The sequence below is a fragment of the Pempheris klunzingeri genome, chromosome 17 (genome assembly GCF_042242105.1).
Source record: "Pempheris klunzingeri isolate RE-2024b chromosome 17, fPemKlu1.hap1, whole genome shotgun sequence".
Lineage (NCBI taxonomy): Eukaryota > Metazoa > Chordata > Actinopteri > Acropomatiformes > Pempheridae > Pempheris > Pempheris klunzingeri.
The window spans coordinates 16,445,013-16,465,863 of record NC_092028.1 but is presented as its reverse complement, the minus strand read 5'-3'; the positions used below and the strand labels follow the sequence as shown (position 1 = coordinate 16,465,863).

The following is a 20,851-nucleotide window of genomic DNA, read 5'->3' as shown; positions in this document are numbered from 1 at the left end:
ATCCAAATCAGCAGGGCAGTGATGCTGAGGTAGCCATATTGCTTACACGCCGCCCAACACAGGGTGTAAAAACCCTTTCACCTGTGTCCTCTCGAAACCACTTCCTTTAGGCAGCTCAGTGCTATTGTGGGACGCCAGGGTGGGATGAGGAGTGGGAGAAGGGTTGTGTAAACTGAGCATTTGAAGATGTGCACCTCTCTTATCTTTTCCGTCTTGAGTGCACCAGGCCAGGGCTCGATAAGCACTCTGCCCTCATGTCTTTTATTCCCTTATTTATTCCATATCTCCTCACCTGCATGACCCGGATTCTCTCTTTCTTTTTCGTTTGCGTGTCCCCTCTGTCCTCTCTCCCACATTACTCACACTGTGATGTTTTCTACAGAACTGTCTCTCCCTGTCTGTTTTTTTTCCTTTCTTTATGTTTCTCTCTGTTCTACCATCCTATCTTTCTCTATCTCTCTCTTGCACTTTCACCCTCTCTCTTATTTTTCTGATTCTTTCCGTGTTCCTCTCCCTCTCTTTTTCGATACCAGGGTAATCTGAGGTATCTATCAGCAGACGTGAAGCCGTGCACCGCTCCACGCTGCACTCCTCTGTGTTGAGACGCTGATAAGAGGCATTGCTTGGCAAAGCTCCCCCAAGCCTGCATCTTTCAAATCAACAGATGTTCCTTCACCCACACACACACACACACACACACACACACACCCCTTCAAGTTTACAGAAGTTTTATAGATGAACTGCTTCAAAGCGCCCAGTTCCTCCGAAATTTCAGGACAGCCAAGCGTCACTCTATCTAGAACATCTTTAGCTTTGCCTTAGATGTTCTGAGGCACTCCATATCGGTTTGTTCATTTCACCTCTCATGTAATAAAGTCAGTGTTAGCAGCACGGTGGCCCGTACTGGACAGCAGATTGCTTCAGACTCAGGAGTTCCTTTAAGAGGCACAAAACCTAAGTCAGCTGGACCATCATCTGTTTCATCTTTTCATCAATTTAGTCTTTTAATAAGTTCCATCTCTAATGTGAGTGGGGTGTTGCAGTAGAATTAGGTGCAGCGTACTCTGACCTGCCTGTGAAGAAAAAGCTTCCAAACTGGAGAAAATTGCATAAAAACTTGGCCTAGATGTTTTCATACAATACAGAATTCAATGGCAGTCCCAGCCACTTGGCCATCCATTGTCTGCGGTTGAGTGGGTGTGCTGACGGCTTGCTCAACGCGAGTCCGAAACTAGGAAGTCATCAATCAGCGTGTGTTTGTTTGGCTGGAGAGGCAGGCCTTGTGATGTGGAGCGCTGTTCCTCTTCTGCGTCCGTCCATCCATCCATGTCAGGTTCCAATGACACAGGACGCTGTGCCAGCTGTGAGGCCGGACGAACGAGCACACGGGACCGTGTGTGTGGGCGCGCAGCGACGAGTGTGCGCACAGGCGTACGTGTGCACCGAGTCCAAGTTTAGTATTGCACTGTGCCAGCATCACACCACAGCATTTAGTCTACTTGTCTTCCTTACCCTGTGGGCCGTGCTCAATCAAATCTGATGACTGGCTGTCTGTGGGTATAAAAAGAAATCCCATTCTTGTTTTCAGCCTGGGCACTAGTTTAGAGGGATATTGATTGATTCATCACTTGTTAGATATGGATTTTTTTTTTTTTTAAACCCGGTGCCAAATTTAAGTAGCTATTCATCACACATCATGGCACGCACCATTGATGCTGCTCTGCGCTGACTATACTGAGTGAGTCTGTTCCTTTGCATGCGTCTCCCAGTGTGTGCATGTATTACAGTTTACAATAAATCTGATTGTAGTCAAGCCGGATGTCTCCCTTTGTTTAGAGCTTACAGTATGTCAGCTAACAAAATGCCTGACCTGTTTTTACCTGCATCACACAGACTTAGTCAGGAGGCAGAGCTACTTTCATCTATTTCACCTGTCACTGGCTCACCCTGAAGCAACAGATTGAGACTTTATCCTAGTACAGTAGCTGTAACTATGTTAGTCCCCAGCTCTGAGGTTCTTTCAGGTCCTGTTTTCTCATCTCCCATTCATTCTGGGTTAGCTTTGTGCGGGTTATGGCACCTCACAACATTAAATACTTTTTTTCCAAACACTGAATGAGTCTCACTCTCACCCTCCGCCGCCTCCTCCTCTGACTCTTCCTCCTTCCTCTCCTCCTTCATCCCCATGTTGAAGAGATTAGCAATGGAACTGTTTACTGGGCGTCATTGCTGTCGTCTCCAAAGTCAGCTCTGCAGCTTCTAAAGGCCGTGATCTTGCCACTAGCTGGCAGCCCCTACAGACAGCCCCAGAGCATGAGAGAGAAACGCTGAACGATAGTGTGAGTTCGCAAGAATGTAATGGGGTCATAAACAAACGTCAGGAAAATAGCAGGTTGTCAAAACACAGAATTTTTTTCTTAAACAGTTTGTGTCACAGTTAGTGAGCTTTATTGATGTAATGCTGCAGAGTCATCTGGACTGTGACCCTCACATGTTCAGGTAGTTTAGCAGCTCCCTCTTTTTTTCCATATCTTGTGTTTTATATTATAATCAAAGAACATGCTGTGTCATTGTTTGGCAATGATGTATACACATTTGTCTCCATGTGAAGGTAAACGGACCACGGATAGCTTACAGATTAGTGGTCCTGAGTGTTGACAAAAAGGACTGTCAGGACAGCAAAGAGGGGCTGAGAGCGGAAACAGAGCCGGCCACACACACAATGCCTTGAAGTAGTCCGGCCCATTCTGTCTTTCTAAACAGACAAGAGTTGACGGAAGAGACTCCAGCCATAGCACCAGGCTTTTGATGTGCTACCCGCATTGTTTATGACGCACTGAGATCGGAGGTTAGATTCTGGTAGTGGTGAAGCTTTGTTAGGAGATGAAGAAGAGAAAGAGAGGTCTTAAGTTTTTCTTTTTCCCCTTTCAGATTGAAAACCCCAGGTATTTGCGAGAGAGGCCCATCCCCTTGTCTCCGGTAAGTTGTCAGGGGGTCCCTTACAGTTCATTTATTGTTACATAGACAAAAGTGCTGCCTTTGAACTCAGTCACCTTATCTCTTATTAATTATGCTTCTCTTTACCTCTGTAGATTTTCAAGTCGAGCTTTGGGAGGAACAGCACCTTGGCCGACGATCAGGGCCCACAGCTTGTACAGAGCAAGGAGGTATGCACCACCCTTAGCAAACCCCGACAATGCCTAAAAGCTGCTACAAGTGATGAATATCATAATTCTGATGTGATCTTTTTGTATACCCAAAGGCAGAGCGTGATATTTAAGAGACTGCCCTTTACAGTATATCCTTTCCAGTAAGCCTAAATCCTTGCTACTCACTATTCAGTACACTCAGCATTTGTATAGAAGCAAGAGTTGAACACATACAGAGGTTAAAGCTGCCTTGACTGCTTTATGGTATTAGCCGCCCCCACAGCGGTGTACATACATCCTCGTGCATAGTTTGTATTGTTGAAATGGCCGAGGCAAGCGTTCCTCTTAGAAGACAAAAATAATGCCGGCTCCCAGTGATGACAGTTTTTTCCTTATGTGGATTTAAGCTGAAAATCCCATTCTGAAAGCATGCTTTGAAGTCCCCTCTGCCCCTCCCCACATCTCCCAAACCACCGCTCATTCCCCCCCACCACCCGCCTTTACCCGGACTGTTAAATATAAAACTGAGCATGACTTGGCTGTAATAGCCGTGGCTTTTCATGTCTGCTCGGGGAAAGCGCTCCAGTCAGTTAGATCGGCTTCACCGGGAGAGTGCGGAGAAAGGAGGGAGAAAGGGCAGAAAGAAAGGCAAAGGAAGAAATGCACAGAGACGTGATGGACAAGAATGGTCTTGATTAATGACCTGTCGTAACAAAGATCTGTTTGGGACTGCTAAGAGAGGATTCACATGCAAAGACACAAACACCCCCTCACACGTCTTCCACATCTTCCCGGCCGGTCAGTCCACCTGTGGGCTCATATTGAATGTAGCAACACCAATATGAAAACATTAAAGCAGTGTCCCATGCTGTTTGATCCTGCCTCAGACTAGCTGACTGGCTACATACAGCTCTGTGTGGTGGGAATATGAATTTATCACATCTCAGAAGACCATATTTAGCCTCGACACCAACTTTACTTTGATGTACACAGAGGCACTAGTTTATAAGGTACACCTTCACACTCCACTGTAATGCAATTCAATTTAACAGCCCTGCAATAAATCCTATTATGTGAACCTTATAATTCAGTTATTCATTTCAGTCATTTCTGAGGCTGTGGTTAAGTATATTTTTATATTTGATTGTTTAGTATTGTTGGTTGATTCAAATTATTTGTCAGTAGTATCTATTATGGACAAAATACCTTGATTAAGAGCGTACATTTTCAAGAGAGAGACGGCAGGAAACTAAACTGGCCTATCATTTCCACTGAGGCTAGAATGCTCTCAATATGGGAACCAGTTCAGGAAAGTCGCAGAGAAACACTAGGAGGGACACATGGGGAAATGAGAGGAAATGGTCCAGAACTGGAGTGTTTTTTTCCCCCGTGGTGCTTAGGTTTGAGCGCTTTGCTTACTGTCGCCAATCTATTGCATTTCTGTCTTCTACCTCATACAGCGGTTATGTTTTTTAATAGAATGGAAATAAAGCTGTGGGGAAAATGTGAGTGAAAAAGAAAGTGTATACTCTCCATTCACTGAAAGACAGTAACTATTTAAAGGTGCAGTGTGTAAATGTCACGGCCTTACCTTCTGTCCTCCCAAGGATGATAAAAGTCGCTGTCCGCCGACTGTGTTTATGCCTTTTAGGATCAAAAAAAGCCATTGTCGATTGGTTGGTTGGTCCTTCACTTAGGTCCTGACTGAAATGGCTCAAAAACTACTGGATGGATTTATTACATTTAGTACAGGCGTTAATGATTTGCATCGCTGTATCCTGCTGACTTTGGTGATCCAGTGACTTTTCCTGTAGCATCGCCATGAGGTAGCTTTTTATGTACTGAATTGTCTTAACAACTGTTGGGTGGATAGCAATGAAATTTGCCACACACGTTCATGTCCCCCTCTGGATGAACCGTAATCACGGTGGCGATCCCTTAACTTTTCGTGTAGCCCCACCATCAGATCAAGATTTCAGTTCGTCCCGTATGGTTTATGCCCTGCAGATCTAACAACATTCCCACCGGCCTCGGTGCACTTTGTGTTTTGTGAGTAAATGTTAGCACCTGCTCAACATCTTAGCATTGTTTTCAAGTGCATGTTAGCATACCAACCCTTCAGCCTCACGGACACTAGCATAGCTGTAGACTCTTAGTCTTGTTTGTACTGTGTCACAGGAGGCTTTGGTTCCAGGGGATTTTTTTTTTGTTATGCATCGCTAATTCCATTTGGAAGGTTCTGGAAATCCCTCTTTGACTATACCATCTTCCCAGTAAAAAGGGAATCAGAATGGGTCTGCACATTATTGTAAAGTCAGTTTTTCCTTTCGTTTCTACAGATTATGTGTTTTGAGTCACCTTTAGCAATTAAAAGAGTGTTAGGTAGATTTCAGGAGCTCTGAATCCCACAGGATACAGCTGTGACCACACACACAACCACACACAGAATTTCCCTATAGATGCGACTCGAGTCACCAATCACACCTTAACCATATTATCCTCAATAGCCACATTAAGCTTTTCTGCAGAACCATGGGAGCCTTGCCCAACCCTGCTATTGCGTGGCTGTCTAGGCCCAGTCTAGGAAATCACAGTGACATCACTTCCCTTTAATCCCCAAAGCCTAGTTGAAAATTTACCCAGGTTTAAAGTGTTATACATGCCACATGTCATTAAGCTGGCGACAGCTTAACGAACATCTCAGCTTTCACACCGAGCTCATCCCCGCTGCTAAGCTACCGGCTGCATTGATGAGAATGCTGACTGCTCTTTTCCTATGGAACAATGAGTGGCAGCTGAGAAACTTCACCGCAAGCTGACATTGCTTCGAGTCACTTGGCTTACACAGATCGTTTGCTTATGGGTGAGTTGTGGAAAACGTCTCACAGGAGGAGCGAAGTTCTGCTAATCCTTCAGCACACCCTAGCAGTGCTCAGCATTATAAGGGTTGGGTTTTGAAATTCAATTAAATAGCCACTGATGAGTCAGGCTTAGGCACAGGCTTGAGTCGTGTGATTACAGACAGAGATACTGACTGATTAAAGCATTCCATCTTTCTTTTAAAGTTTGTGTGTGACTGTGTGCATGCTGTCTTCAAACTAACCCCCTTGGTACCTGACCTGAGAGATAGTTGGCAGCAGGCACAGCTTGGTAGATGAATGTGTTAGTGTCAAGCAGTCACACTCTAATGGTCACAAGCCCCTGACTGGGAATTAGACCCCTTTGCTTTCCATTGCCATAATGATGCAGTCTCTCTAATCTAAGGATCCTTTGGGACAGAGCTTGAGCTCTCATCCTGTGATTTAGAGGGCCATAGCCTGTCTTATCTGAACGTTTTTCAAAGCTAAAAAAGAGCAAGCTAGGGAGCCCTAGTAGTTTAAAGGGGACTAGTTCTGTCATTTGGCTTTCAAGATGGTGCTTCAGGCTGGGAGACACAAGAGACCAACAGTGGTCCATAATGATAAAATTACTATTTCAAGCATTTATGTGCTCTGTCCTTGATTCTTACGTACTTGATGTATTCCTAGTAGCAGTTTTGAGTAAAAATCTGTTTACTTACTCTGAGTTTGGAGCTACTCTCCTCTAAAACTGTGAGTCATTTTTTTTCACATGTCAGAGATTAAATTTTAGCCAAGTTTTTATCCAAACTTACTATCTGGACAGACTACAGTAAATTAACTTCTTCTCAGAGTGTGGAAATGGCATCTAGCTGCTCCTCAGTAGATAGCAGAAAGCTGCACACTGACTATCGTAGAGCATCTGTGTTTACTGAGGATGAAAGACACACCAGGACATTGTACATCTCAGGCAAGACGAAGGAGATGCACAAACGCAACCTTGCTTTGTGGAGCCCAAACAGTTAGCAGACGATTTGTGAACACATCCCCCTGAGGAAAAAGGCCTTGACCCCGCGCCTGTTTTGAGAGCAGAAAAAGCAACTGTTTCCGTCTTCTCCTCGCACTCCCTCTCTCATACCCGCTCCCCGCAAAACCACCCCCCTTTCTTCCCTCTCATCCTTTCAAGAGCGAAGTGTCAAAAAACATGGCATCTTACAGCGCTCGCTACAAGTCTGAAGAAGAGAGAGGGAAAAAAGCTGTACCACCCAGTCAGGCTGATTGAAGGCATCTCAGACGCCTTAGGTGTACGACATTCCTCCTCCTCCTTCCTTCACTGACGCCTTTATAAACAAGTTTCAAACGCCCCTGATCTAGTTTGACAAACTTTCTCCAAAGAGCATTTGAAGAGAGGATGAGAAAGTGACACCCCCACATGTGCTTTTTTTCCCCTTTTTTTTTTTTTAAATTTTTTTTGGGCGCCAGCAGAATCAGGTCTTCACTTACTCTTCTGCTTTTCAATCACTGCCATCTCCCTCCCTCTCTTTTTCTCACTTTCTTTTGCTTTTTCCTTTCTACTCTGACAGGTCTCCTGTGGTCCCCTCAATTGCACAAGAAATGGTGGTAAATCAAGAAAAAAGGCACAGAAGAAAGAGACAGAATACTTAACAGTGCTTTGTCAAGGATACAGTGTTTAAATGTAGCTGAAGTGCAATAATGAGGGGAAGCGTCTAGAAGGCAATCGTATGTGTCTTAGATGGACTTTTATTTTTAATGGTGCTCAGAATTATCATCCACAGTGAAGTGCTGACATCTTCATAAAAGCAAAGATCTTTGGCTTTTATAAATTCCACCATTTCAATCCTGAAGCATTTTTTTTTTTTTCTCCAACATCCAATATGCTGTTGATGATTGTATTCTATCAATATTTATACACTTAAGCCATACTGTAATTGAATCACATTAGTATTCAGGTCATCATCCCAGCTGCTTCCCTTTGATTTATACAAAGAAAAGGTCTAATGTGGTTTGACTGTGCCAAGTAATGCTGTGAGAATTTTCTACTTAATTGTTTAGATGACTAAAACCAACAAGAGAGAGCCTCGGGATGTTGTTAGCCACTGACATGTTCACACACACAACCACACTTTCAAAGGAAGAACACTGTCACCCTGCTCCTGGGTTGTTGAACACACAGAGCAGACAGTGACTAAACATGAGTAGTGACATCAATGGCCAGCCGTCTCTCTGTCAAAGGTTCTCTTTGTATTTCCATGTGTTGGATGTCTGTGAGCGGAAAATTCTTGTGCGCAATGTGTAACAAACTAACGAGAAAGAGTAGCTAGAAAAAGTGTTGGTTATTTACAAAAGACCAAATGATAACATGGGAGCACAAAGTAAAGCAGCACAAAGACGTATAAAAGAAAGTGCATTTTAATGGTGTTTTGAAATGGATCATTACGTTAAAGATGATAACGATTCAGCCAAGACTATATTCTATTATCGTGCTATTATTGTGTCTGTGGTTCAGTAACTAATATGCTTAAGTTTCTCTAGCATCACAGGCCAGAAAATAAGGACCGCCATAAAAATCCCTGCAAACTCTCTTTCTCACCTGAGGATAAAACCCTTTTATTTTACATAACCGCATGTTCTTTTTCTCTTTTTGTCACACCTAAAGGCAATAGTTTACTTTTTAAGTGATAAGACTGAGAATAGAAAAGTTATCTTCCTTCTTTTTCAGTAACAAATCTATAGTTTTCATGTTTTTCGTTTCACTGTGATTATTATACCTTATGTGAGTACATGTGACAAATGAACTTGATTAATTGTCTTTTTTGACTTAACTGCATTGACTGTAATAACCATTGCAGCCTCGCTGGGCTGCTATGGGCGTCCTTGACTAGAGAAATTCTGTAAATCACAGGATTTCTTCAACTAATCAATTTTTTTCATACTAATATTTTAAAAAGCCTGTCATGTAGTGTGATTGTCTCTCTGCAGACAAATGCAGTCATGCAAAGGGAACGCCTTTCCAAGAACAAGCCATATTTTTGAATAATATTGTCATGCCAGAGATGTGATAATTATTTTCCAGCAAAAACAAATGACTAATAGCTCATTTCATGCAAAAAGACCATAGAAGATCAAAAATGGATTGCAAGTCAATTACAGTCAGTGATTAATAGGTCATTAGGGTTTTATTTGACTAAGACTGGGAAGCCCCCGAGCTTAAGGAGATCTGTTCCAACATGCACATGACAACACTGAACTTGTGATCCCTTGAAAGTACTGTATTCAGCCACTCTTCTCATGATCAACTGCTATGTGCGTGCAGAAATACACACACACACACACACACACACACACACACACACAGAAATACACAGGCTTCCACTTTGTTGTGCGTATAGACTGAAGATTTTATCGCACACACACACAAATACACACACAGTTCAGTACATCTCAGCCTCACACTGGTTTTTGTATAAATGTTTTAAAATGTTGATGTGGTTTATTTCATCATCAGCTGCGCTTGTGTGCAATACGGGTACAAACTTTATCTTCAGTCATCTAGATTTATGTTCTCTCTGTTATCCTGTCACTTTATATGATGATGTTTTTTCCAAGGCATGTCTCTAAAAATAGTTAGGACACACATCTGAATGTTTAACTTCCTAGAACAAAATTTGTTGTTCGTGTTGCCTTGGTACTAAATAATATTTCACCCTTCAGACAGATGTTTTTCCCTTTCCAACTTCATTTCGTTTTAAAAGTGCTCCAGAAGTTGATAGTGTTACATTTATGACATTTGGATTTCTGCGTGTTTCCAGAGTGAGATGAAGATCAAAGTCCTGGAGGCCAAGCACCAGGAGGAGAAACTGAAGATGCAGCAGCGACATGATGCAGATGTTGAGAAAGTAAGAATCAAAACTACAGCACCACCTACCTTTCTGCCACACAATGTAAGATATAAGACAATAGGTGCATCGAACATCACTGAACACTAATTATAGAATTTCCAACAATAGTGATTTCCAAGCACAACACCAAACTATGTAGAGTCGCAGGTCAGGTCACAATAAATTTGGCCATCTGTTGTTAGGAAATTATGAGAAGTGAAAAGTTTTTTGTTCTGTAATATTCATTATTTTGGCTATGGAATCAGTTCTTACAATCCTAAACGCTTGTAAATGCCCCGTAGACCTAGTCTTATAATAATTACATTTGAATACCGCAGTTACTGTATAAAGCATAACCATTGTCCTGTAGTGCTTCATAGCCTTCGTTGCAATTAGCCTCAGTCTGACTGTGTCTTTGCAAAGACATCCAGTCAGAGTCTGCAGGGGAAGGGCTTGGCTGAATCCCATTCGGGGCGTCTGCTGCTTTTCTTTGGTTGTGGTTGGCATGAAATGATTTTCATTCAAGTGTTTCACATTTAATACCAGGCAGTACCAGGAAAACATCAACTATAGAATCCTCATAGTTTCGGCTTAGATTACAAAATGACGCATAGAGTTTCAAATGACTTGATAATCTCAGTCAACTGGAGAGGCAGGTCTGTTGAGTGCTAATAAAAACTAGTTAACCTGAGTTAAGATGCCCATCGTCGACTTTTGATTCCATTTGGTAGTTGATGAAAAGGAAAAGAGCGAGCCGCTCCTCTTCTCACAGCCCGTCCTGCGAATAATCTGCTCCTCAAAGCTCTTTGTCAGCTGGTGAAAATAGCAGTAAAGCTGCTTTATTTCACACTGTGTGCCCATCAGTTAGGCTGCAGATCAAGCACCTGGGATCTGTCACAGCCTCAATATGACTTGCCTTTGCTGCCACAAAAGCTTTTAATAAAACAGAGAAAACACTCCACTTTAAGATGCCCATTGCTTCTTTGTGTGTGACAAGAGACAGGATGACAGCCAGCGCTTTCTCCCTCTCTTTAATTACGTACAGATTGCGAGTTATGTCCGATTTAATTTTTTTTTTCAGAATTTTACCCAGTATTCCCTGTAATGGCTTCAAAGGGAAGTTCAGGGGTACACTCTGACGATCCTGATGGAAGGGGGACAAGCTTGGTTTGCTTTTAATTAGTCTCCTTATGAATAATGTATGGCTGCTAGCTGGCTACTGGTCATTGTCCCCCTGCTTGAAATGGAGAAGGTAATGAGAGAACAGGCCTGAGCGTTGTATGCTAATGGTTGTGGATCAGTATTGTGTGTAGTTCTAAAATATTTAATAACCTCAGGTGAAGATGCATATCTTAATGTTCTTTGTTCTTAAAGGGAAATTTTGCTATGTTTCATGTGCAAGTCCAGTCCAGTGTAGATGGTAAATGTATTCGGTGGAAGCAATAGATACCTCAGTGCGTGCAATATTGGCCAAGACCTTAAATCTAAAAAAAAAAAAATCTACCTTAAATAAAAAAAACGGACACTTGTGGCTAAACAGAAATACTGACAGTGTGTAACAAAAACATGAGATTATTAAACTCACATTTTTATGGACGTACACACTAAAAGAAATGTTCATCAGGCGTCACTGCGGTCCGAGGTAACTTTGTTTTGACACCAGCTCAGGTTCTTGATGGTCCCGCCGGTCATGTCCTCTTCCACAGCAAATTCAGCTGCAGCCTTTGCTTCTCTCCATTGCATTTCTTCAGCTGTATACTCTGGCTTGAATATATACAGCTGAATACCCATGTCTGCCATAACACCCTCTTGGCTGATATTTTGGGATGCCATTTTTGACGCTTAAAACGTAGCTAGTAGCTAACTACGTCAAATGACCGCGCTGGGGACTTGGAAGAACAACAGATCTGAAGCAGGAGAAATCTGCTCTCTTGGCCAATACAGCACACTCCAAGGTATTTAGGTATTGACTACATTTACCAACAACACTGTTTGGACATCTACATGAAAAGTGGCAAAATTTCCCTTGAACATGCAAATGATCTGAGAATAACAGACTACAGTGTTCTCTCCAAAGTGCTTGATGGTCATTAATAACTGTTTTGTTTGAAATGCTATTGGTATTCATTCACGTGTGTGTTTTTTGTCGTGACATTTGTTTTTATTTCTCTGTGTTTACAGAAAGTACACTCATGCTCTAACTCCAGATTTTTTTAGGTGTGTTTTCTTCTCCAGTTCAGTTCTCCGCACTCCATTTACTGATGAGGTTGGGTGAAGTCATAGACAGCCAGTCTGGATTCCCCTTGCATTATGAAGTCTTATAAAAGCCAAAAATGGACACCTTAAAAGCTGTCATTTCCCACCGCCTAGTGCACTCTCCCTGGGCCTGACACTGTGTCATCGCCTTGCTTGGTGGACACCTAAAAAGACAACAATCCCTCCAGGGTGGTGAAATGGAAAAAATTGAGTATCCCTAAATGTTCTGTGAACTTTGCTCCAGCCGCCCCATCCTCCTTTCATCTCCCTCATCCCATTCACACGGAGGATGACAGGCTCAGCAACTAAGTGCACTGGGACAGAACAAAATGCTAGAAAGATAAAGTCTTATGGGCTCTGGGACAGTTCTTAACGGACAAATAAGCACTCTTACTTTCTGCCATTTCGGCCAGAAAATCATAGCACCAGATGTTATTTGACTGGTCTGTTTTGTTCTGTCTTGCTGATTTGATGGATAAAACCAATACCATTATCAACTATGCTTAGATTTAGATTTAGATTACCTTTTTAAGTATAGCATTCTTTTCCCTGTGAGAGCAGAATTAAGTAAGGTGATATCAGAACAGTTGCTTGCTGCATAATGCACATACCCGTATATATGCACATTTTGCAGCTGAGCCAAGACACTTTCTTCCGCTCCAAGTCTCCATAGCCTAATTTAGCTAATTACTCACAGATGGCAGCAGCAAGCAGATGCAGTTACCCCATCACACCTCAGCACAGGTGTTTCACTCAGATGCCATTTCACTCAGTTAGCGCGTAGTCTCTTTAGGATTAGATAGGCATGTGGAAGATGAAGCGTTGTCAGGTCATGCAGTGAATTAGGTAAACAAAATGTTCCACGTCCCTATAAATACATGTAAAGATGAAGAAATCAAATCTTTTTTGGTCAAATGAACCTGATTGAGAATAGAGGGCTATTTTGTTGAAGTGTTCACGAACATTACTAATGTAAATAAACCTTTGGATTAACAGGAAGCATTGATTATTTAGATTTAGTTGTTGCTAGTTGTACTATTAATGTGTTTTTAATAGACCTCCTACTCAACTTAAAGATGCCCTGTGGAGTTTTCTTGTAAACAAAGCTATGTTCAGTATTTTTCACCTGAACACACTGTGTATATCCTCGGGGCCGAACAAGCATGCTTTAATGTATTCTTCTTCTTCATGAAAACAATTGCAAAGACACTTTTTCATAAAACTCTGCATCCTGCATTGTTTAAATTTATGTTTACTTGCCAGCAGACTTCTTCTTCACCCTCTGCATTTCTTGCCATGTTACACCCACCTGTAGATTACTGTAAACAAGTGATCAGAAACACCACAGGGTACCTTCAAGAGTGATCGCTGGTTCCCAGTGCTGTTCTTTTTGTTTATATTTGGTTCGCAATTTTTGAATTTAACCTCTGTGACTTGGGTTGGGAGTTAAAATTCTAAAGTGTTAGGGTTAGTCTGAACTTTGCATGGAAAACGTTGTCCAGTGATGGCTTTGATTGCTAATTGTGATCGTTAAAAGCTTCAACAAAGACATAGTAACAAGAACCATGCAAGATAGCCATTTTCCCAGCAGCAAGAAAGCAGAATATTCTCCAGCATGTGTTAAAAACCATCCTCCTTCTTTAGATACTGGACCGAAAAAATGGTGAGATTGAAGAGATGAAGAGTTTGTACCGGGCCAAGCAGAAGGAATCGGAGGAGATGATCCGTAAGCTGGAGAAGAAAGGTGAGGGGTCACAGGATTGCAGGGTTAACTGGAAGGATGTTTATACTAGTGTCTCTGAACACTCAGTGTAAAAAGCCCAAAAAGATACAATTCCGCAGGAGATTGTGCTGGTGTAGAGTGACGTTCTCCAGCTGTGCTGCTCGATCTTAAGTTTAATCACATAATGTGTGCCTTTTTCTTCATGCTTATTTTCCTCTCTGTTCCTTTCTCGCTGCTCTCCCCTCTACTCTTCAGCCTCTCTCTAAGAGCATTTGATGAGAAACGTATAAACCTGGCAAAGAGAAACGCTACTGGCCATTCGATAGAAGCAATATCTTTATTGACATTGATTTACTGACAGCGCATCAATGAGAATGAGTGTATGTCTGTCTGTGTGTGTCCATCTGTGTACATACCCTGAGGCAGGGCCTGACTGCTTTTTGTGTGTGTGTGTGTGTGTTCGCGTGTGCGCTCTCTCACAGTTCAAAGTGTGCTGCGGGAATCCCAGGTCATCTGTGACAGCAAAGAGAAGCAGATTGCTGAGCTGAAGAAGATGTCGGATCAGAGTGCCGACTCCCTGAAAAACGAGTGGGAGAAGAAGGTATGAGGAGAAGTTGAAGGGCATGGATATTCTGCAGCCCAACCCCCTGTAAGCAGCCCAGAGCCAGAGGAAGACTGTTTGATTACATGAGACTAGCAGACTTCGCTGCAAGCATACAGGCACTGCTGCACTGTTGGAAAAATCTTTATTCTTTCCTGCTGTGCTTAAGTTAGTATGGGTTTTTTTAGTGATGAAAAATGAATGCTCTCTGCCCTGGGTAAATTGTGTTTTCATTCCTGATAGCTTTAGCTAACCAAGCTGTTTGTGGCTCAATAAGATCCTAATGAAATTTCCACTCATCTCTTCTGGGTCACTTAGCATGTGATGAGCAACCTTGAGGAACAATTTCTCTTCTGTAATAATAATAATAAAAAAAAGTTACATAGCCAAATAAATGGTTTCCATTTCCCTTGAATGAGGAAGACGTTACATGCCTAAAGAAATAGATTTTTATGAGACGAGAGATTATAGTCATGGAAATACGGGAAGAAAGATCTGTGACTGATGTGTGATGTCTGCCTCTGTGCCGTTTCAGCTGCACGCTGCTATGACAGAGATGGAGCAGGAGAAGTTTGAACTGCAGAAGAAACACACTGAGAGTATCCAGGAGCTGCTGGAGAACACCAACCACCGGCTGGCTAAGATGGAGGCTGAGCACAATGCTCGGTCTCAGGCAACTGTGAGTACAGGAAGAGGTGTTTGTGTGCGTGTTCAGGATTTAGCTATTGATCAGGCTGAAGGAAACATTAGTTTTGTCAGGACATTGTATTTTTTATAGCCATTGTACGTGTGCAAGACAACTTTGTGTGTGATTGTCTCCAAATGGTCTGCAACAGTGTTCTTTTTTTAACTTTACCCAGACTTCATGTAACATGATTTAGCTTGGATTGGTATGCTCATGTTTATTCCCGCCGTCTGTGATCAGCACATTATACCAAAGGGAATGAGCATGAGTGCAGCTTAAAACAGCTTTAGAATTTATTTAGGAGAGCCATATTAAACAGCAAGTGTTGAGACACTTCATGTGGGCATATTAGTTTGTATACCCAACATCGAACTTTCAGTGGAACAAACAGGATTCTGGGTGACAAGATGGGTGTATTTTTGCATAAAACGTATGCCTGATTTAGCTCTAAGGAAAGTGTATACACCTGTTATAACTCTAAACTCAGCCCTACACCACTCCATGGCTCAAATGAAGACAGGCATCCTGTAAGCTCTGGGCGAGAATGACTTTCATACCATCTTTTATAAAGGTCTTTGATCCAAGTGTGTATTAAATCTTACCCATTCCAATGGTTGTGCTCGCAAAGCAACATTTTCTTTGATGTCACATGAAAGGACTTTGGTTTTAAGTGGGATCGTGCACTTTTCATTAGTGAGGCTCATCAACACCAGAGGCCAGTCGTATGAGCCGCTTCATAAATAGTATTGTTATCAGTATCAGCATTCATGGGCTGTCATAGATATCACACATACACACATATTGCTTCTGGCCTTAATCTGTCAGCAGGCCCACATTTAAGAGGCATCAAACACTGGACGGTGAGGGGCCGGTGGTAAGGCCCTTCTTTTAATAATTAAGGACGGACAAGGCCCCAGAGAATGAAAAGAGCCCTCTGTCACTGTAAATTAGCTTTTCTCCTGCTGTGAGTTTGGGCCGACCCACACACACATACATAAACTCATGTGCCTTTTGTAGGATGTTCAAAGTGGACTTTATCTCAGGTGAGTTATTGCATGACCCTTGTTATGTAGTTGCTGTTTTAAAGCTAAGACCTTGAGAATCAATCTCGGGTCTGTCTTGCTTTGTTGACTTGTTGCGGCCAGTTATATGAGTATAAATCCTTCAAGATATCACTTAGACCTGAGGTCACCATATCTGCCAGTCGTAAGCCTCGAGGGGATCATGTATTCGGTCGTATGTCTGTCGGTCTGTCTGCAGCTAATCTCTCAAACTGCTGGACTAATCAGCCTGATACTTTTTGTGCATATTTATGCCTGTATACCAAATATCCTCTTGCATTTGCATTTATTCACAAGTCACAAAAGCCTATTTTATTGACTGTTTTATACTGTCACTGACTGCTCAGTCCTCTTAACTGTCCAGTAGGATGATAAACAGCTGCATCAGTTTGACATCAGAGTAAAAGGCAATCGGTTAAGCTAAAAACAATCCTTACGTAGCCTATTGCAAGCCACATTCTGGCCTTAGACGTGACTCAAAAACTGACATCCATAGAAAAATTACACACCCAATATCTTATCATCCACTTAAGCTGTACACATTACAAACACACAAAGAGTAAAAAAGGATTAAAACAAAAAAAGTTAAGTAAATAAGCTTACAGTGGCTTCGCTGAGATAGCCTGGTGCAGACTTGCAATCCAGTGAGTGCATTTTTCTAGTTCAATATGCAGATATTTTGTGCTTGTAAAATATTCAAGTCTCCTCCTGTGACCCAGTAGCTGGGAGCTTCAGTAGCTCTGAGCTTGTGTTTTTTTGAGTACATACCTATCAGGCCTCTCCTACTCTGCTGACTATAAAGGGACAAGATGTAGCTGCAAATAAAGGTTCAAATCCAGGACACTATGTGAAAAGTTCGCTCAGTTCACATGAAAAGTATGCAAGCCAAGACAAACTCAGATTGATGATTCATGTTCATTCAAGTACAGCATAATGGATCTGCTTTAATAACAGTGAAATGAAGAATGTTCATCTGCCCATCGCTACCTGGTTGGATTTCTATCCAATGCAGATCAAAGATCTCACAAGGGGCTTACTGATATGTCAGATGTTGTTATTTTTGGACGTTATCTATGCACAGGGCAGAGCAGATACAGTGACTGAGTAGGTGTTTAAAAATAAAGACAAGCCAGTATCTGCTTAGGTATTACATCAGCCAAACTCTTGACTGTAGGCCATGCATGTCCAAAACCAACTGATTAATAATGCCTAGTGGTTACAGCTGAACTAGTAGTAATATCCCTTTTTGTGTAGCACAGATATTTGGCTGATATTTTGTTCCTAAGAGTGTGTAACTGTGTTAGCTCCAGATTTTTCTTTTTTAATGTTTTTGTGCCTGGACACTGAAATAAAGTTAACAGCGCCTTACACAGATGTAATCGCGTTGTATGGTGGTATCGACCTTAGAAAACCATATCTGTGTATCCCCAGTAACAATTGTAGTAAAACAGGTGTAAGCAAACTTGCCAAGTATTTATTTGACACCTGTTCCTCAAGCCCACAGTCTACTCTGCCTCCCTTTCTTGAGTCTTCTGTCAGACTTTCTCCTCCTCTTGTTGCTTGTCCTCTGACACAAGAGTTTGAAACACAACATGCCTGCATCCACGCAGCCTGACAAGCCTCAGGAGATGAGTGATGCCGGCTGTCTTCCACTTGCTGGCTTTAGTTCTGATACAAAAACTTCATCCATCACTCCATGACTTTTTTTGTTACAAATTACATGTTTTTTTTCCACCTTCAAAGAGTTTATCACTTCAAATCTCCCAGCTCATAATGTAGCTTATGTAGTCTGCACTTCACACCTTGTAATTCTACTTCTAAAACACCTAATTAGGGGACGTAATTTGCTCCCTCCGAGTGTGTCCAGGTGTGCCCAGTCCAGCCTCAGTATGGAGAGGTGCTTCTTCTCATCTCCTGCCAGAGCTCTAAGTGTCAGCACACGTCCCAGCACAACACAGGCCCCTTGTTCCTTTTCTTAGCGCCCTACGCTACGAACACAAAGACAAAAAAATCTCTCTCACCAGCTTTGCCGGGCGCTGCTCTCGTACTCTTTTCAAACACACCGCTCCCTCCTCTGCCATCAGTCCACCTCCTGTCATCACCAGCCTCTGTCATCGTCTAGATGGACTAGCACGCTCCATCTTTAATCAGCTCCCCGTCATCGCCTTTATCAGCCTGCCCACACTGCATTCCATGCTGCCACACACACACACACACACACACACACACACACACACACACAAACACATGTCGACATACCAGAGGACTGTATGCAGAGAGGGGACGTTTCAGATCAGTGCCGGAAGAATCTGTCTGCATCAGCTGGACTTTGATCACTGTCTTTATTGAAAATCAGTATCCAGATTGAGCTTTTGACATTTGTCACTGAAATAACTCAACAATGGTGAAATAATCTAGAGCAACGTGTACTGGAGAGGACATGTTTTAATTTTGATGGACTTGAGCTGTCCAAACAGTGCAGGGACGCACTGATCAAAACACTGCTCACAGGGCCACGTGTGTTCAGAAAGTCCAGAGTACTTTTAATCAGTTGAAACTTCAGCAATCCAGGTACAGTTTTAAATGTCTTGATATTACGAACACACAACCATACTGACATATGGCCTTTTTTTAGTAAGAGTACAAAGATTTCCAAACAGGAAAAATTGCCCTGTATTTCCTGTGTTGCCATGAGCTGATCCAAATGTTTGAAGAATTGGGGCAACAATGTGAAATGGTAGCTTGGAGTTTCACCTCTATAAACGTCCCTACAGTTGATGTCAGATGCTGCTGCAGTTGCACTTTTGTAGACTAGATGAGCAAAGTAGACAGAAATCTTTCTTCACTTGACAAACATTGAATAACAAAAAACCATCCTGGTTTGACCTTTGGTACAACTGATATGGAGATAATGTTTTCGTTTTTGATGGATCACAGATCTGTGGAGTTATTAGTTGCATTCTTCCATATTAGTAACCAGATTTCTTTGTCTGACTTCGCCATGGGAGCATGCCAACCTTGTGACCCATGACATTTTCTCAGGCTAGTGACCTTAGTGGTTCAAGGTGTCCGCTTTAGTGTTATCTGTCTATGCTTGTGGTTTAGGAGCAAACGGTACGTGAGCTGGAGCTGCGGGTGAAACAGCAGTCGGCGGAGGTGGAAAAGGGCAACACTCTGCGTCAGAAGGTGACACAGGAGAAGGCCCAGTTGGAGATCCACATTGCATCCATCAGTGCCGAACTACAGGAGGCCAACAGACGGTCAGTGAAATGGGGAGCAATAAGAGATGTTAACTGGTGAAAAGAGAATACTGTTTAAATCTATGCTGAAGCCAACTCTTCATAAGTAGGTCTTCAAAATGTACTCTTTATTATAAAATATCTATTATCAAAAAATCCTTTTAAATGTGCTGAAACAAAACAGGTCAGTGTTTGTCATGTTGTTAAACGTCCACAGAAATATGATTCTGCAGAAGGAGAAGGGGCAGCAGAGTGAACACCATGAGCAAACAGTGCAGAAGCTCCAAGCCAAACATGAGACTGACATGAGCCACTTGCATCAGGAACATGCTCTGTCTGCAGCTAAGGTCCACATGGCTTTTCTCACCAGTCTGCTAAATTTACTGCTCATTGATGCAAAATACCAAAATGTCCCCAATTTAACTGCATTTTGTGTTGTTGTTTTTTTTTTTAAACCATTTTCCTCTCTGTTTCTCTCCTCCAGGCGTCTGAGTTGATGGACGACTTAGAGAAAACAATAGCTCAGCTCAAACAGCAGCTCCTGGACAGTGAACATCAAAGACGCCAACAAGTCAGGGTACGATTTGCGGCGGTGACAGGGATGTGCGTGTCTTTTAACATGTGCGTTTGCAGAAGCTTTGACGTTTGCATATGGAAGTCATCTTAACACAAATGTCATTTATCTTTTCTATTTGACACTGTAGGAATACCAGCTATGAAAACACCTAAGCTTAGAATGGGCTTGTCTTAGTGCGATGTGACACGGTATCACTTCTGCCATACACTGTCATTTCTGCTTCCTCTCAGGATCAAGGGATAAAGTTTCAGCAGGAAAAAGATGAACTGCAGATCAACTGTGAGAAAAAGGTAGTGTGTTCTTGCTCTTTCAGGAAAACTGATCCACTGAGCTGCATAGCTTCTGTCGTTGCATTAAAGCAGACCTGGACAAAGTTATTACGGTCAAGTGGAGATCAAAGCCCGGAGTCACATGTTCCTTTTGGTTCCCCTTACTTTTAGATTTTATGTCTGGTCTCGTAAAATCAGAGCCGTGATTAACAGGTAGGTGTGGGATAAGACAGAAGAAAGAGGAGGATGGAACAATGTATTCTAAGAGTTATCAAGCAAAGAAAGTTGAGAAAGGGAGTTCTAAGCGAATCCAAATAAACTTGTAGAGTCGCTCTGCAAAAGAGGCCATTCTAAAGGGACACTTTTCTATGTGAATATCCTCTGTTAGGGTACCAGCGTCCACACTTAATTGCCCCTTCACCCAGTTCTTCGCTTTTGATAGGCCCTCTTCAAAGGTGTAAAGCAGCTGTAAACCATAGAGTGAGGAGACTATTGTTAATGATCTGAGCTGGACCAGACCAGGCCAGGCCAGACCTCTCAGGTGAAAACAAGTTT

The 20,851-nt window shown here is 42.4% G+C and overlaps 1 protein-coding gene across 1 annotated transcript in view; it reads left to right on the top strand.

Annotated features, from left to right (window-relative positions):
* Nucleotides 1-20,851, top strand: part of cep112 (centrosomal protein 112) — a 99,470-nt gene that overhangs the window by 9,475 nt on the left and 69,144 nt on the right. Inside the window, exons 6-15 of the mRNA XM_070848129.1 lie at nt 2,932-2,979; nt 3,093-3,167; nt 9,817-9,903; nt 13,786-13,885; nt 14,347-14,465; nt 15,001-15,144; nt 19,317-19,471; nt 19,668-19,797; nt 19,935-20,027; nt 20,258-20,317. Of these exons, the coding sequence (XP_070704230.1) occupies nt 2,932-2,979; nt 3,093-3,167; nt 9,817-9,903; nt 13,786-13,885; nt 14,347-14,465; nt 15,001-15,144; nt 19,317-19,471; nt 19,668-19,797; nt 19,935-20,027; nt 20,258-20,317 (1,011 nt within the window). The remainder of the gene's footprint in view (nt 1-2,931; nt 2,980-3,092; nt 3,168-9,816; nt 9,904-13,785; nt 13,886-14,346; nt 14,466-15,000; nt 15,145-19,316; nt 19,472-19,667; nt 19,798-19,934; nt 20,028-20,257; nt 20,318-20,851) is intronic.